General features: G+C 35.0%; 1 protein-coding gene across 4 annotated transcripts in view; it reads left to right on the top strand.

Annotated features, from left to right (window-relative positions):
- FOXJ3 (forkhead box J3) overlaps positions 1-17,075 on the top strand; it is a 126,175-nt gene that overhangs the window by 60,168 nt on the left and 48,932 nt on the right. For all 4 annotated transcript variants that reach the window (XM_059920001.1, XM_059919994.1, XM_059919997.1 and 1 more), the window contains exon 5: positions 12,240-12,323. In XM_059920001.1, the coding sequence (XP_059775984.1) occupies positions 12,240-12,323 (84 nt within the window). The remainder of the gene's footprint in view (positions 1-12,239; positions 12,324-17,075) is intronic.

Genomic DNA, 17,075 nt, shown 5'->3' with positions numbered 1-17,075 from the left:
GAGGCTGCACCAGTTTACTCTAACAATTAGGAGGCTTCCAGTTTTTTCATATCCTTCCCAACACCTTTTATTGTGTGCGTTTTCTACTATAGCCATCCTAGGATGTGAAGTGGTATCTCATTGTATAATGGGCTTGATTTGCATTGCCCTGATGGCAGATGATGATGATCATCTTTTTATGTGCATATTAGCATACTCTTCGATAGAAATTGTAGGAGATGAGAAAGAATACTAGAAGATTAATACAAAATAATATGTGATCAAATAATGGAGGAGGGAATATTTCATATATATTTTATTTAACCCTTAGTATATCATCAGGGTCTGTTGGATCCAATTTCACTTTTTTTTTTTTTTTAAAGAATTTCACTTATTTATGTATTTATTTATTTTGACTGTGTTGGGTCTTCGTTTCTGTGCGAGGGCTTCCTCTAGTTGCGGCAAGTGGGGGCCACTCTTCATCGCGGTGCGTGGGCCTCTCACAATCGCGGCCTCTCTTGTTGCAGAGCACAGGCTCCAGACACACAGGCTCAGTAGTTGTGGCACACGGGCTTAGTTGCTCCACGGCATGTGGGATCTTCCCAGACCAGGGCTCGAACCCGTGTCCCCTGCGTTGGCAGGCAGATTCTCAACCACTGCGCCACCAGGGAAGCCCCCCCCCCCAATTTCGTTTTTGAGTATGTATTTTGAATAGTTCTAATTTGTTAAGATTATTACTTTATGACTTTTATTCTTTAAAAAGAAGTCTTCCAAAGCACAGTTAGAAAATTTATCATCATCTTAAGAATTATTTCATCATTACCCATCAGTTATTCTCCATCATGCCCAACTACTAAAATAACAAGAATATAGCAGAATGATTGAATGATGTAGAAGGACAATGAAGTAACGAAATTATCACTATTATCCTTCAGTTTTCTTATTGTATTGCCCAAAGTATTGCATCGTTCAAGAAGGTATAATAAAAGTCTGTAGATGCCATTTAAGTCTAGTCTTTTTTTGTTTTTTTCCCTTTTAGTTTTCATTGAACATAGTTGAGAGTTTAGGTATTTTTTTTCTGCTCATAATGACAAAGAGATGAAAATTGATAGAGGAAAATTGTTTACTGTTATCAGTAGAATCAGAAGTTAAATACAGACAGCAACACTCTAATTATGATGGTGAAATTGAGTGGATGATATTATAGATTAGTTTTCCCAAACCCAAGAAATACTGAGTTAGTGATATATTTCTAAGGACAAAAAGATACATGCTATTCTCATCCATTTAGTCATTCAACAAGAAGGTCTTCATCATGCAGTACTTTGTGACTAGAATCTGAATCATCCCATTTTTTCCTAGGAAGTCATGTTACAGTATTTTTCATCTTTTATGATGTTTGTGCACCAAAATTCACTTGATATGGTTCATAAGTGGACAGATCCTGAAGTCTGATGTGTAAACAAAAGTGCTTACAAGGAAATAAATGATATAGAAATGAAAGCATTAATTGGATTCATCATTCTATTTGGGATTTATGAACCAAATATGAAAATGTTTTTTGCAATTATGGAGCAGAGGTGGCCATCCTTCAACAAAATTCTGAGCCATCAAAAATTACAAATGTATTGCATTTTGAAAAGTAGAACAAGAATTAATAATATGCTAGAATCTATTAAGTATATATTTATAATCTGGAATCAGCATTGCCTTTTGATAGCAAAATATAAGGAAGAAAAACCCACAAGTAATAAAGTAGAACATTTTAGAGATTGGAAATCTGGAATCAGTATTTACAAGATAGATGTTTTAGTTTCATGCGCGACAGTTTAAGCACTTACATTCAAAAGATACTGACCATTTGATATACATACCTTCAAAACCAGAAAAATTGACTATTTTAAATATGTATTATATATATAAAATATAGAAAACTTGGGTTTGCTATGTTTAAATTCCTACTGAAATATCTCGTACAAGGTTTTTCCCCACAATCCTTTTATTATTTATTCTGTAAATTATTTGCAAAATGACTTAACTATAAACAAGAAGTGTCTATTGGACACAGGTGGTAAATAAATACTGATGACTAGTTTTCCTGGTGTACACTTAGGGCTGATTGTCATGATAACTCTATGAAAGAGATAGAGGAAAGTGGATCAAAGGTTTTGTAACTTGTCTGAGGTTATCGAACCAGATCTGGGATTTGAATCCAGGTCTATGGGTTAATAGATGTTCTCTTCAGGATATCACATGACCTTTTAAATATTGTATAGGCATACATCATTTTATTGTGCTTTGCAGATACTGCATTTTTAATAAATTGAAGGTTTGTGGCAACCCTGTGTTAAGTCTGTTGGGCACCATTTTCCCAACAGCATTTGCTCATTTCACGTCTCTGTGTCACATTTCGATAATTCTTGCAATATTTCAAGTTTTTTCATTATTGTTATAATTGTGATGGTGATTTGTGATCAGCGATCTTTGATGTTACTCTTGTTTTGGGGTACCATGAACCATGCCCACGTAAGACTGCAAATTTAATTGATAAATGTTGTTTGTATTCTGACTGTTACACTTACCGGACTTTCCTGCATTTCTCTGTTCCTCTCCTTGGGCCTCCCTATTCCCTGAGACACACCAATATTGAAATTAGGCGAGCTGATAACCCTACAGTGGCCCTCAAGTATTCAAGTGAAAGGAAGAGTTGCACATCTCTCACTTTACATCAAAAGCTAAAAATGATTAAGCTTAGTGAAGAAGGCATGTCGAAAGCTGAGATAGACCAAAAGCTAGGCGTTTTGTGCTGAACATTTAGCCAAGTTTTGAATGCAAAGGAAAAGTTCTTGAAGGAAGTTAAAAGTCCTACTCCACTAAACATACAAATGATAAGAAAGCGAAATTACTGATATGGAGAAAGTTTTAGTGGTATGGATAGAAGATCAAACCAGCTACAACATTCCCCTAAGCCAAAGCCTGATCCAGAGCAAGGCCCTAACTCTCTACAGTTATATGAAGGCTGAGTGTGGTGAGGAAGCTGCAGAAGAAAAGTTTGAAGCTAGCAGAGATTGGTTCGTGAGGTTTAAGGAGCAAAGCTGTCTCTATAACATCAAAGTGCAAGGTGAAGCAGCAAGTACTGATGCAGAAGCTGCGGCAAGTTATCTAGAGGATCTGGCTAAGATAATTCATTATGATGGTGACACTAAACAATAGATTTTCAGTGTAGACAAAACAGCCTTCTATTGGAAGAAGATGCCATCTAGGACTTTCATAGCTAAAGAAGAGAAGTCACTGCCTGGCTGCAAAGCTTCAAAGGACAGGCTGACTCTCTTGTTAGGAGCTAATGTAACTGGTGGGTTGAAGTTGAAGCCAGTGCTCATTTAACATTCTGACCACCAAGGTACATTTGCTAACAACATGGTTTACTGAATATGTTAAGCCCACTGTTGAGACTTACTGCTCAGAAAAAAAGATTCCTTTCAAACTATTACTGCTCATTGAAATTGTACCTGGTCACCCAAGAGCTCTGGTGGAGATGTACAATGAGATTAATGTTGTTTTCATGCCTGCTAATAACACAGCATCCATGGTGCAGCCCATGGATCAACAAACAATTTTGACTTTTAAACCTTACTATTTAAGAAATATATTTTATAAAGATATAGCTGCCATAGTGATTCCTCTGATGGATCTGGGCAAAGGAAATTGAAAGTGTTCTGGAAAGGATTCAGCATTCCGTATGCTTTTAGGAACACTCATGGATTCACTGGAAGAGGTCAAACATCAGCATTAACAGGAGTTTGGAAGAAGTTGATTCCAACCCTCATGGATGGCTTTGAGGGGTTCTAGACTTCAGTGGAGGAGGTAACTGCAGATGTGGAGTGGGAACAGCAAGAGAACTAGAATTAAAAGTGGAGCCTGAAGATGGGACTGAACTGCAAACTCTTGACAAAACTTTAATGGTTGAGGAGTAGCTTCTTAGGGATGAGCAAAGAAAATGGTTTCTTGAGATGGAATCTACTCCTGGTGAAGGTGAAGATTGTTGAAACAACAGCAAAGGATTTAGAATATTACATAAACTTAGTTGAGAAAACAGCAGCAGGGTTTGAGACAATTGATTCCACTATTGAAAGAAATTCTGTGGGTAAAATCCTATCAAACAGCATTGCATGCTACAGAGAAATTGTTCATGAAAGGAAGAATCAGTTGACGTGGCAAACTTTGTCTTATTTTATTAAATTGCCACAGCTACCAGCAACTACTACCCTGATTAGTCAGCAGCCATCAACATTGGGGCAGGACCCTCCACCAGCAAAAAGATTATGACTAGTTGATGGCTCAGATGATGGTTAGTATTTTTTAACAATGAAGTATTTTTAAATTAAGGTACATAACATTGTTTTTTTAGACATAATGATATTGCACGCTTAATACAGTATAGTGTAAACATAACTTTTATATGAACTGGGAAACTAAAAAATTCATGACTTGCTTTATTGCGGTATTCGTTTTATTGCAGTGGTCTGCAACCGAACCTGTGGTATCTCTGAGGTATGCCTGTAGTACTTTTGTTGGAATTTAGCATTGTATATTACTTAGAGAAACCTTTATGGGGAGCTTGCCTTGAAGTGAAGGAAGTTAAAGAGATTGATGTCAGTATGGCTTAGATAAGAGTTGGAGTTAGCTTCTGAATCAGGTGGAACAGGTGGCCCAGATAGTGGATTTAGCAGACACAAATTTCAAAACAGCCATTATAAATATGTTGAAAGAATTAAAATAAAACATATTCTAATAATGAATGAATGAAGAGATAGGGAATTTGAATACAGAGATGGAAACTATAAAAAGAACCAAATGAAAATTGTAGAGCTGAAAAATGCAATAACTAAATGAATAGTTCACTGAATGGCCTTAACAGAATATTGCATACAGCAGAAGAAAAGATCAATTGATCAGGAACATCTAAGAATTATAAATGTATGTGCCCAAAAGTAGAGCTTCAAAAAAACCAAACAAAAACTACCAGAACTAAAAAGAGAAATCAACAAATCCACAGTCTTTTAATTGTGTAGTTGATGTGGTATATTATATAAGTTTCAGGTGTATAACACAGTGATTCACAATTTTTAAAGGTAATACTCCATTTATAGTTATTATAAAATATTGGCTGTATTCCCTGTGCTGTATAATATATCCTTGTAGCTTATTTATTTTATACATAGTAGTTCCAACCTCTTAAACCCCTACCCCTGTCTTGCTCATCCTCACTTCCCTCTCCCCACTGGTAACCATTAGTTTGTTTTGTATATCTGTGAGTTTGTTTCTTTTTCTTTATATTTACTAGTTTGTTTTATTTTTGTAGTTTCCACATATAAGTGATAAAATACAGTATATGTCTTTCTCTGTTTTATTTTACTAAGCATAATAACCCTCCAAGTCTATCCATGTGGTTGCAAATGGCAAACTTTCATTCTTTTTTTTATGGCAGAGTAGTATTCCATTGTGTATGTATGCCACCTCTTCTTTATCCATTTCTATGTTGATGGGCACTTAGGTTGCTTCCATATCTTGGCCATTGTAAATAATGCTGGTATGAACATTGGGGTGCATGTATCTTTTGAATTAATGTTTTCATTTTTTTTAATACATATATACCCAGGAGTGGAATTGCTGGATCACATGGTAGTTCTATTTTTAGCTTTTTGGGGTAACCTCCATACTGTTTTCCACAGTGGCAGCACCAATTTACAATCCCACCAACAGCGTACAGGAGTTTCCTTTTTTCCACATTCTCTCCAACATTTGATACTTGTGGTCTTTCTGATGATAGCCATTCTGACAGGTGTGAAGTGATATCTCGTGGTTTTGATTTGCATTTCCCTGATGATTAGTGAAGTTGAGCATCTTTTCATGTGCCTATTGGCCATCTGTATGTCTTTGGAAAAATATTCAGGTCTTCTGCCCATTTTTTAATTGGGGTTTCTTTTTTTTTTTGATGTTGAGTTATATGAGCTGTTAAGTTGATATTAATCCCTTCTAAATGATGAAATTTTATAGATGTATGTTTTCTGACTAGCAGAATTAAATTAGGAATAAAAAACAAAAAGATACTTAGAAAATCCCAAAAGTTTAGAAATTAATATAGTTTTAAAGTACCTCTGGGTCAAAGAAGAAATCATAAGGGATATTAGAAAATATTTTGAGCTGAGTGATGAAAGCAGAAAATATCAAAATTTAAATGCTTTTATTTGAAAAATAAGAAGGGTCCAAAATCAATTACTTAAGCATGTATCTTAAGAAGTTAGAAAAATAAGAGCAAGGTGAGTCCAAAGTAAGTAGAAAAAAGGAAATAATAAAGGGAAATCAATAAAAGAAAATGAACAAACAAAAAGCAATGAAACAAGAAGCTAAAATATTTAAGGAAAAAGCAATGCCAGTCTTACAGAAACTCTTACCGCCACTCCCCCCGTCCCCCCAAAAAAAGTGGATGAAGGAACAGTTTTCAGTTCATTTCATGAGGTCACTGTCGCTATGATGGCAAAGAAATAATAAGAAAAGTACAGACCAATATCTTTGTGAACATAGACCCAATAATCTTTGAACATAGACCCAATAATCTTTAATGCAATATTAGCAAATTTATTGATATATGAAAAGGAGAATACATCATGACCAGGAGGGATTTGTCCCAGCAATGCAATGCAGGTTAAAATTTAAAAACCTATTGATTAAACTCATCATGTGAGTAGAAGAAAACTGAAAAATCATGTTATCTCAAGTGTAGAAAAGTTTGACAAAATTTGACACTCGTTCAGCACGCTAGGAATAAAAAGGAATTTCCTTTATTTGATTAAAGGCATCTATAAAAACTAACAGTTTATATCATATTTAATGGTGAGACACTGAATGCTTTTCCTCTGAGATTGAGAACAAACATGAATGCTTGCATTCACTGTTATTCAACATTCTGTTAGAGGTCCAAGCCAATGGAATAAGGCAAGAAAAAAATAGAAGACATCCAGGTTGAAAAAGAATAAGTAAAATTTTCTTTGTTTGCAAACAACTTTATTGCATATGTAGAAAATCCTAAGGAGTCTGTGGAATAGCCACTAGAACTAATAAGTGAGTTTAGCAAAGTCACAAGATACAAGGTCAGTATAATTTTTTTATGCTACCAATTAATGGTTGGAAAATAAAGAAAGCAATTTCATTTACAATAGCATCCAAAATAATGAAATACTTTAGGGATATATTTTAACAAAATATATGCAGACATGTTTACTGAAAACTGTAAAACATTACCAAGAGAAATAAAACAAGACCTAAGTAAATGGAGAGATATAGCATGTTTGTGGAAAAGAGGACATATTGTTAGATGTCAGTCTTCCCCAAATGGATTTATAGAGTTAATGAAATGCCAATAAAAGTCCTAGCAGACTTCTTTTTTCTTTCTTTTTTTTCTTTTTTTTTTTTTTAGAAATTGACAAGCTGTTTCTCATAGTCATGTGGAAATGCGAAGGACCTAGACCAGCCAAAACAATTTTGAAAAAAACCAAGGTTGTAGGACTTACAGTGCTTGATTTCAAGACTTTCTATATAGCTACAATAATCAAGACAAAATGGTATTAGCACAAGGGTAGACATGTAGATCAGTGGAACAGACTAGAGTTCAGAAGTAGACTCACATATATATTCAGCTGATTTTTGGTAGAGATGCCAGTGTAATTCAGTGGGGAAAGGACATAGTCTTTTCAAGAAATAGTGTATACCTTGGTGGAAGAAAAATTTATATTGATCCTTACCTCACACTTACACAGAAACTTAACTATGTATCTATCTCTGACAAAGGACTTGCTATTTAAAAGGTATAAAAAAATCCTTGTAACACAAAAAACAAAAAATCTTATAACCCAAATAAAACATGCGGCAAAATTTATGAATAACTGCTTCACAAAGGATGATACATGGATGCCAATAAGCACTTGCAAAGATGCCTATCAACATTATTATGGAAATGCACACAAAAATCACTGAGGTACAACTGTACATCCACTAGGATGGTTGTAATTGAAAAGACTTAAAATTCCAAGTATTGGCAAAGACATGGAGCAGCTGGATTCATACATTGCTAATAGTAGTAGAAAATAGTGTGACGGTTTGAGTTTATTTATATGAAATTTTATGAAATGTTAAACTATAATAATAGGAAGCAGATGAGTAGTTGTATGGGATGGACATGTGGGGGCAAAGGAAGAGGGGTTGCTTGTTGAGTCACACAAAGGAGCTTTTTAGGGTGATGGAAATGTTCTTTATCTTGATTTTGGTGTTACTTGCGTGCATGTATACATTTGTCAAAACGCCTTTAACTGTATGCTTAAAATGGGTGCACTTTATTTTTTAAAAAATATACTTCAGTAAAGTTGACTTGAAAAAATAAAACCAGAAAACAGAAAACTCTTGTTTCTTACTTGCTCCACATAAGCCTAGAGGAGTAGGCCCTACTCTGGGAAGGAATGTGTGTTTGTTGATTGGCTGTATTTAAGCAGTTCAGTTTCTGTGAGAAATATTGTTTAATATGGAAGAGAAAAAGTAGCTGCTTTTTAAAGGTAGCTGAAAGGGATTTTTCGTGTGTGTGGTAAAATATTTATAACATAAAATTTACCATTGTAATCATTTTTTTTTCTGATTAACTTTTTTTTCCCACATCTTTATTGGAGTATAATTGCTTTATTTACAATGTTGTGTTAGTTTCTGCTGTACAACAAAGTGAATCAGCTGTATGTATACATATATCCCCATATCCCCTCCCTCTTGAGCCTCCCTCCCACCCTCCCTATCCGATCCTCTAGGTCATCACAAAGCATTGAGTTGATCTCCCTGTTGTAGTCATTGTTTTTAAGTGTATAGTTCAGTGGCATTAAGTCCATTAATATTGTTGTGCAACCATCACCACCATCCATCTCCAGAAGTTGTTCATCTTCCCAAACTGAAACTCTGTACCCATTAAACAATAGTTCCCCATCCTCCCTCCCCACAGCTCCTGGCAACCACCATTCTACTTTCTGTCTTTATAATTTTGACTGTCTAGGTACCTCATGTAAGTAGAATCACAAAGTATTTTCCTTTTTGTGACTGACTTGTTTAACTCAGCATGTCTTCAGGGTTTACTCATGTTATAGCATACTTGTGTCAGAATTTCCTTCCTTTTAAAGAGTGAATAATATTCCATTTTATGTATGTGCCATATTTTATTTATATGTTCATCCATCAATTGACACTTGGGTTGCTTTCACGTTTCAGCTATTGTGAATAACTTGCTATGAACATGAGGGTACAAATATCTATTCAAGTCCCTGCTTTTGATTCTTCGGTATATACCTTGAAGTGAAATTGATAGATCATACGGTAATTTTATGTTTAATTTTTTGAGCAACTGCCATACTATTTTCCACAGTAGCTGTACCACTTTATATTCCCACTAGCTATGCACAAAGGTTCCAGTTTCTCCACATCCCTGCCAGCACTTGTTATTTTCTGCTTTTTTGATGATAGATATCCTAATGGTTATCAAATGTTACCTTGCAGTTTTGATTTGTGAAGGGAAGTTTTAAGTCATTTAATCCAAACTGGTAAGTTCACAGGTGAAACTCAGATAATAGGTTAGCAAGAGCCACTAGGTGGAAGATTTTACAACTTCTTTTGTGAATCATTTCAATTGTTTTTGCATTTGAGCATTCAGAGGTTTTTTTGTTTTTTGTTTTTTTTAAGTATAGTTGATTTACAATGTTGTGTTAGTTTCTGCTGTACAGCAAAGTGATTCAGTTATACATATATGTTCTTTTCCATTGTGGTTTATTACAAGATATTGAATATAGTTCCCTAGTGTTATATGATAGGACCTTGTTGTTTATCTATTTTATATATAGTAGTTTGCATCTGCTAGTCCCAAACTCCCAGTCCAATCCTCCCCTGCCCCACTTCCTCCTTGGCAACCACAAATCTGTTCTCTGTATGAGTCTGTTTCTGTTTTGTAGTTAAATTCATTTGTGTCATATTTTAGATTCCACATAACAGTGATATCATATGGTATTTGTCTTTCTGTTTCTGACTTAACTTCACTTAGTATGATAATCTCTAGGTCTATCTGTGTAGCTGCAAATGGCATTATTTCATTCTTTTTTATGGCTGAGTAATATTCCATTGTATATATATAACACATCTTCTTGATCCATTCATCTGTCAGTGGACATTTAGGTTGTTTCCCTGTCTTGGCTATTGTGAATAGTGCTGCTGTTAACATTAGGGGTGCATGTATCTTTTCGAAATACAGTTTTGTTCGGATATATGGGCATTCAGGGTTTTGTAAGTACATAATGGTGGGTTAGGCTTACGAACGATTTTTTTCTCTTTTGTTGATCTATTTGTGATAAGCTACAGCCGATTATATTTTGTGTGGAAGGACAGATACATATTTGTTTTTGTAGTTTTATTAAAATGTTTAATTAAAAAATGTTTAATAAATCAATGTAATGTTTGGACAGTGAGTGGTTTCCCAGATTAATACAAATATATACAACCATGCAAAACAAACTAAACACTGAAATTTATCATTTCCATAAACAGTGGTTTTTAAACTGTTGTCCAGTGAGTTTGGGTATTTTTCTTCCTGCTTCACTGTCAACTTTAGCAACAACTGAGTGTAGCACATTTTCCTGCTTTGTTTATTTTGCAACTTGCTAGCCTGAACCATACTCATAATTGTTGTTTTAATTTTTAGTGCTTAACATTTTACATGGTTCTTGGCAAGTTTACATCAGGTCCGGTAGGCTCATTAGCTGAAATGCAGAAAAGATAACATGGAAGAATGCCCCAGTATGACTGTGTGTGAAGTGAGTGCTGAGTTCATATACTGCCTAGATTAGGACCTGGGGAAGCCTGGCATTATACCCTGTATTCTGACATTCTTGGCACAATTTGTTCAACATCCCCCCCCCCACCCCCTGCCATTTTAACAAATGTTTATTGAGTACTTGCTCTGTGTCTGATATTCTGCTGTGCACTGTGGATATAGGAATGAGTTTCTACACTTAAGGAACTTGTAGCCTAGAAGGGATACAGACCTGTAAATAAAATTGTAATGTTAAGTGCAGACAATCATCTAAATGTATAAATAGTATAGAGATCTTGCAGAGGGAGAGAGAGATGAATTCTTGAGTATTGTAGGAGGATCAGAGAAGGATTCCTTTAGATAACATCTGAGCTAAGTTTTGGAGGTAGAATATGAGTTTGTCAGTGGGTAAGGTGGATATTATAGGCAAGGAGATAAGTATGTAGGACAGGCACAGATGCATGAAAGAACATGGTATATTTAAGGAGATATAAGGAGATAATTCATGTTGGGCACAAAGTGTGAAAATTGATAGATGAAAGCTGTATTTCCCCTTGTTGTCAAATATTGCCTGTAAAAGCAGCCTAGGAAGATTAATGAAATGATAGAGGCAAAGAACTTGATTCTGGTCCTGACTATCAAATCCTTGGTTGAACAGACCACTTTTATTTTTCTGAGCTTTGGTCTCATTTGTATATGTGCAAACTATATGATCTATGCTTTTCAAGTTATTTTTCAAGGGAGTCACAATTTCTGAGTGCCTGGAACACAGTAGGTCCTCAGTATGTATTTTCGAAAGAGTGGTCTGAGAACTTGTATCAAAATGTAAGAGAGGATAAATAGTTAAAATTAACTGTAATAGAATAAGCAATAAAAGATTTATGTACAGACCATTGCACTTATTGTATAAAACGTGGTCAAGAAAGTTGTTTTTATAAATTGTTTCCCTTACCTGTTTAGTTTTGTGAGGTCCCAGGGTGCAGAAACTACATACAAAATAAAATTCTGTTAGACTTGAATGTCATATGCTGTTGTAATTATCATATATGTTCAATTAAGAATTAGTATATATATATATGTTTTAAATGTGTTCGGTTGATCATCCCTTTTTAATTTGGCTGTGGCAGATTTCTTGGACTTGGCTTCTTCAGCTTGTGACTTTTTCTCTCTTTAATAACATAGTTATAAATGGACTTTTTTTTCTTGTATAAACTTTACTTTTCTCCATTCAAAACTAGTATTTCTTCTCATGCTACTTTTCCATTGTAACTGCAGAATGTTTGCTTTTGAAGCAGAGGATTGTGAAAGTCCATTTTAATGTTACAGAGTTCCTGTAAAATACTGTTAATATAATTTATTTCTTTACCTTTAGGGGTCCTATTGGGCAATAGACACCAATCCGAAGGAAGATGCGCTGCCTACTCGGCCAAAGAAGAGAGCACGATCTGTAGAACGGGTAAAAGCTCTTTATCACAAATTTAGTGTGATGGGGTTATTATGTCAGAAATATAGATCTTAAAAGTTCATTTCCAGTAATACAGTAAGTATAACCGTAATGAAGGTAATATTTTATTTGGATAGCATTTTCTGTTTTTTCAAAGCACTTTCAGACTTATTATTTGATCTCAACACCTCTTAAGTGAGGTGGGCACTTTAGGAATTAAGTAAAAGGGGTTTTGTTTGTTTGTTTGTTTTGTAATTAGGGCACAGCTGTTGTCTAACTGAGGGAGAATCCAGGTCTCTTGAGTTTTAATTTGTTACTCTGTGTCTACACCACTGAGGACTGGTTTTATATAACAGAACCGTTCCCTTTCACTGAAGATAATCATTTTGATTATTATTGAATTTTCCTGATTATCCTCAAAATGTTTTTTCCTGCTTCCAACCATGTAATAATTATTTTGTACACAGAGTCTCTAAGGACCTCAAGCTGAGTTTAAGTTGGGATTGGGTGAGCCATGAGGTATAGGAGCAACGGGATTTAGTCAGGCAGATTTATGGTGCCAGCAGAGGGAATTCAGTACTCCAATTACTAAGCTCTGCAGAATTAGAAGTGAACTCTTAGGTCAGAACACTTTTTGGTTTTATACAAACCAAAATTTAAAAAGATAAAGTCTAGTATTCGTGGCATAGTCTTCTGGTAATAGAGTTTTAAGGCTGAGATATGTATGTAAAAATTTGAGAGGGAATGAACCTCACTTATTGCCCCTCCATCTTTTGCTTTTTAAAACATATTGAGCACATGGACTTTAATTGTGTGAAAAAGTGGAGTATAAAATGTTTAGCATTTATTGCCAGATTTTGAAGGAAGAGGAGAAGAATCCACATTGTTTAACCCAGAGCATTAGCAAGGATGTATATCTTGAAGGGCTGAGGAATTGTGGTCTTCTCTACCATTTGCTCTCTTCTCTGAAGTTCCTGGAACTTGAATTATTTTTGGAAATTTGAATTCTTAGTTGGGTTGACAACTGGGAATTCCTTTTGGATATTAAGCCTGACTTTTATTCTGTTGCTTTGTTTCATAGTTCTTAGAGCAATACTTCTTTACTTCTGAGAGCCCCCTTTTTTTCCTGCAGACCATATTGTCAGTTTTATAATGGAAGTCTGTATAGAAATATAGAATTCTGATTACAGAATTCTGTTTTATGTATGTTCTTGAATGTACATTTTGGACATATATTTTCTGTATTTATTTCCTGCTGTTTATCTTTTTACCTTTTAAGTTTAAAGCATGTAAAAGCTTCAACAATTTGCCTTTGTAGTATAGTTCCATAAAATATCCAGTACCAGAGCCTTTCAGTTAGTATATTGATATTTATTTTGGCCTGAGCTATGTGTTGGTTGCTACTGTAGGAGAGAAACCTATAGAAAGAGAACAGCTGTAATCAGAGTATGTCTAAACAGGGAGACAGATATTGTTTTAACAAACACTCTGAAAGATACTGTTCTTACAAAACATAATTTTGTGTCCTGATAAACTGATATGTCTGTATTTTTTCATTTAGAGGCTTTGGGGGGGGTAGTATTTTTATTAGGACAGAGTTTGTATTTAAGTAACCATTGGGTTGTCTAAGGAAATGCCTAAGATGGTCAAATAGTGAGTACGATTTTTAAACATTTAAAGTTTTGTCAAAAACGAAACATGACCCGTAAGTTGAAACTTCAGAGGATTTTAAAATGCAGATGGTAAATATGTTGACGTCCCTAAAATTTCCTTATTAAATTTTTGAAATGTTACTTCTTTGTCCATGTGTAAGCATCAGAGTTATATGTGAAACATCAAAGTATTTCACACATTTTTGAAGAGAGAAGAGCTTTTAATGTAAAGAGAAGCAATTTTTAAAAATGCAAGTAACAGTATCTTTATGTCTTAAATGAAAATTAAAGCCTGATGGTTATCTCCAGTCTAGTATTCTTAATGCAGTTGTCTGGACTGCCTTCCTGTTCCCTCCATTTACATGAACATAAACCCTTGTTCTCTCTTGACCGTTGTGGTATTCCTTTCTTTTCTTAATCCTTGAATATGTAAATGCCTTTCATTTTCCTTTTTCTGATTTCTTTCATCTTGTTACCATGTTTTCTTTATTTATCATAAAGTAGACCTGAAGACCTAAAAAGAATTATTGATAAAGTTTAGCATGGTGAAGATGAGTGGGCTCCTTGACTAGGAGTCCTGTGTTTTTCTTCTGGCTTTACAATTTACTTCTTCTGTGACTTCTGGCAAGTTGTTAGATTTTTTGAGCTTCAGTATTCTCAGCTATTTTAAAGGAAAAGATAGAAGTCTTAACAGCTGCTGCGGACTGAATGTTTGTGTTCCCCCCAAATTCTTATGTTGAAACCCTCATCCCAGTGTGATGGTATTTGGAGGTGAGGCCTTTGGTAGGTAATTGGATCAGGCATGTGAAGCTCTCATAAATGAATGGGATCAGTGCCCTTATAAGAATAGCTAGAGAGCTGGCTAGCTGTTTTCTACCATGTGAGGATAGCAATGAAGATACCTGCAAGAAGGCTGTTACCAGAACCTGACCATGCTGGCACCATGATCTTGAACTTCCAGCCTCCAGAACTGTGAAAAACAAATTTCTGTTGTTGATAAGCCACCCAATTTATGGTATTGTGTTATAGCAACCTGAGCTAAGATAACAGCATAATAATGATAATAGATAATTGAGTTTATGTGCTAGATTTTTTTCTTAAAGAATTTTATGTATATTAACTCATGTAATTTTTATAGTAACTCCAAATGATGAAACCGATAGGCACGGATGTTGTTATCCAAGGGTACAAAGGACAATAAGTACCAAGGCCAGGATTATGAACTCAGGTAGTCTGCCTTCAGAGTCTATGCTGTTTACAACTGCGTTATACTGCTACTAGTATTTGCTGTGCTGAAGATCACAAGACTGAATCAGATTTCTTTTTATATATGCATATCTTATTGTGAGATAATGGGCCGTTATTTATTTTTGGATTTGAATACTAATTTTTTTCTTCAATGTTATTTAAAATTTTTTAAAATTGAAGTATAGTTGATGTGCACTATTATATTAGTTTCAGGTGTATAACATAATGATTTAATATTTTCATAGATTATACTCCATTTAAAGTTATTACAAAGTAATGGCTATATTCCCCTGTGCTGTACAATATATCCTCGTTGCTTATTTATTTTATACATAGTAGTTTCTATCTCTTAATCCCATACCCCTATCTTGCCCCCTCCCTACTTCCCTCCCCTCACTGGTAACCACTAGCTTTTTTTCTGTATCTGTGAGTCTATTTCTGTTTTGTTGTATACATTCGTTTTATTCTTTTGATTCAACATGTAAGTGATGACATAGAATATTTGACCTTTTTCACTAAGCATAATACCCTCTGGGTTCATTCACATTGTTGCAAATGGCAAAATTTCATCATCATTATTATTTTTTATAAATTTATTTATTTTTAAAATTTATTTATTTTGGCTGCATTGGGTCTTTGTTGCTGCATGCGGGCTTTGTCTAGTTGCAGCGAGCGGGGGCTACTCTTAGTTGCGGTGCGCCGGCTTCTCATTGCAGTGGCTTCTGTTTGTTGCGGAGCACTGGCTCTAGGCACGCGGGCTTCAGTAGTTTGGCGTGTGGGCTCAGTAGTTGTGGCTTGCGGGCTCTAGAGCTCAGGCTCAATAGTTGTGGCGCATGGGCTTAGTTGCTCCGCAGCATGTGCAGTCTTCCCGGACCGGGCTCGAACCTGTGTCCCCTGCATTGGCAGGCGGATTCTTAACCACTGCACCACCAGGGAAGTCCTGCATTCTTTTTTATGGCTGAGTAATATTCCATTATACGTAATACATGTATGCATATATATATGTATGTATGTATAATGGAGTATTTTATATATATATCTCCCACTTCTTTATCCATTCATCTGTTGAGGGACACTTAGTTTGCTTCCATATCTTGACTATTGTAAATAATGCTGCTATGAACATTGGGGTGCATATATCTTTTCAAATTAGTGTTTTTGTTTTCTTCAGATATATACCCAGGAGTGGAATTGCTGGATCATATGGTAGTTCTCTGTTTTAGTTTTTTGAGGAACTCCGTACTGTTTTCTATAGTGACTGCACCAATTTACAATCTCACCAGCAGCATACTAGGGTTCCTTTTCTTCCCACATCCTTGCCAACATTTATTTGTAGACTTTTTGATGATAGTTGTTTTGACAGGTGTGCAGTGATATCTCATTGTGGTTTTGATTTGTATTTCTCTGATTAGTGATGTTGAGCATTTTTTCATGTGCCTGTTGGCCATCTGTATGTCTTTAGAAAAGTGTCTATTCAGGTCTTCTGCCCATTTTTTAATTGGGTTGTTTGTTTTTTTGATGTTGAGTTGTATGAGCTTGTTTATATATTTTTGGTATTAACCCCTTATTGGTCATATCATTTACAACTTTTTTCTCCCATTTAGTAGGTGGTCTTTTCGTTTTGTTGATGGATTCTGTTTATTTTTTAAATTTTTGGCCTTGGGAGACAGATCCGAAATAATATTGCTATGATTTATGTCAAATAATGTTTTGCCTATGGTCTTTTCTAGGAGTTTTATGGTTTTTGGTTTTACATTTAGGTCTTTAATCCATTTTGAGTTTATTTTTGTATATGATGTGAGGAAATGTTCTAATTTCATACTTTTTACATGTAGCTGTCCATTTTCCCAGCATCATTTATTGA

Source organism: Balaenoptera ricei, chromosome 1 (assembly GCF_028023285.1).
Source record: "Balaenoptera ricei isolate mBalRic1 chromosome 1, mBalRic1.hap2, whole genome shotgun sequence".
In the NCBI taxonomy this organism is placed as follows: domain Eukaryota; kingdom Metazoa; phylum Chordata; class Mammalia; order Artiodactyla; family Balaenopteridae; genus Balaenoptera; species Balaenoptera ricei.
Note: the sequence above shows the minus strand (reverse complement) of the source record. Positions and strands in the feature narration are given on the sequence as shown.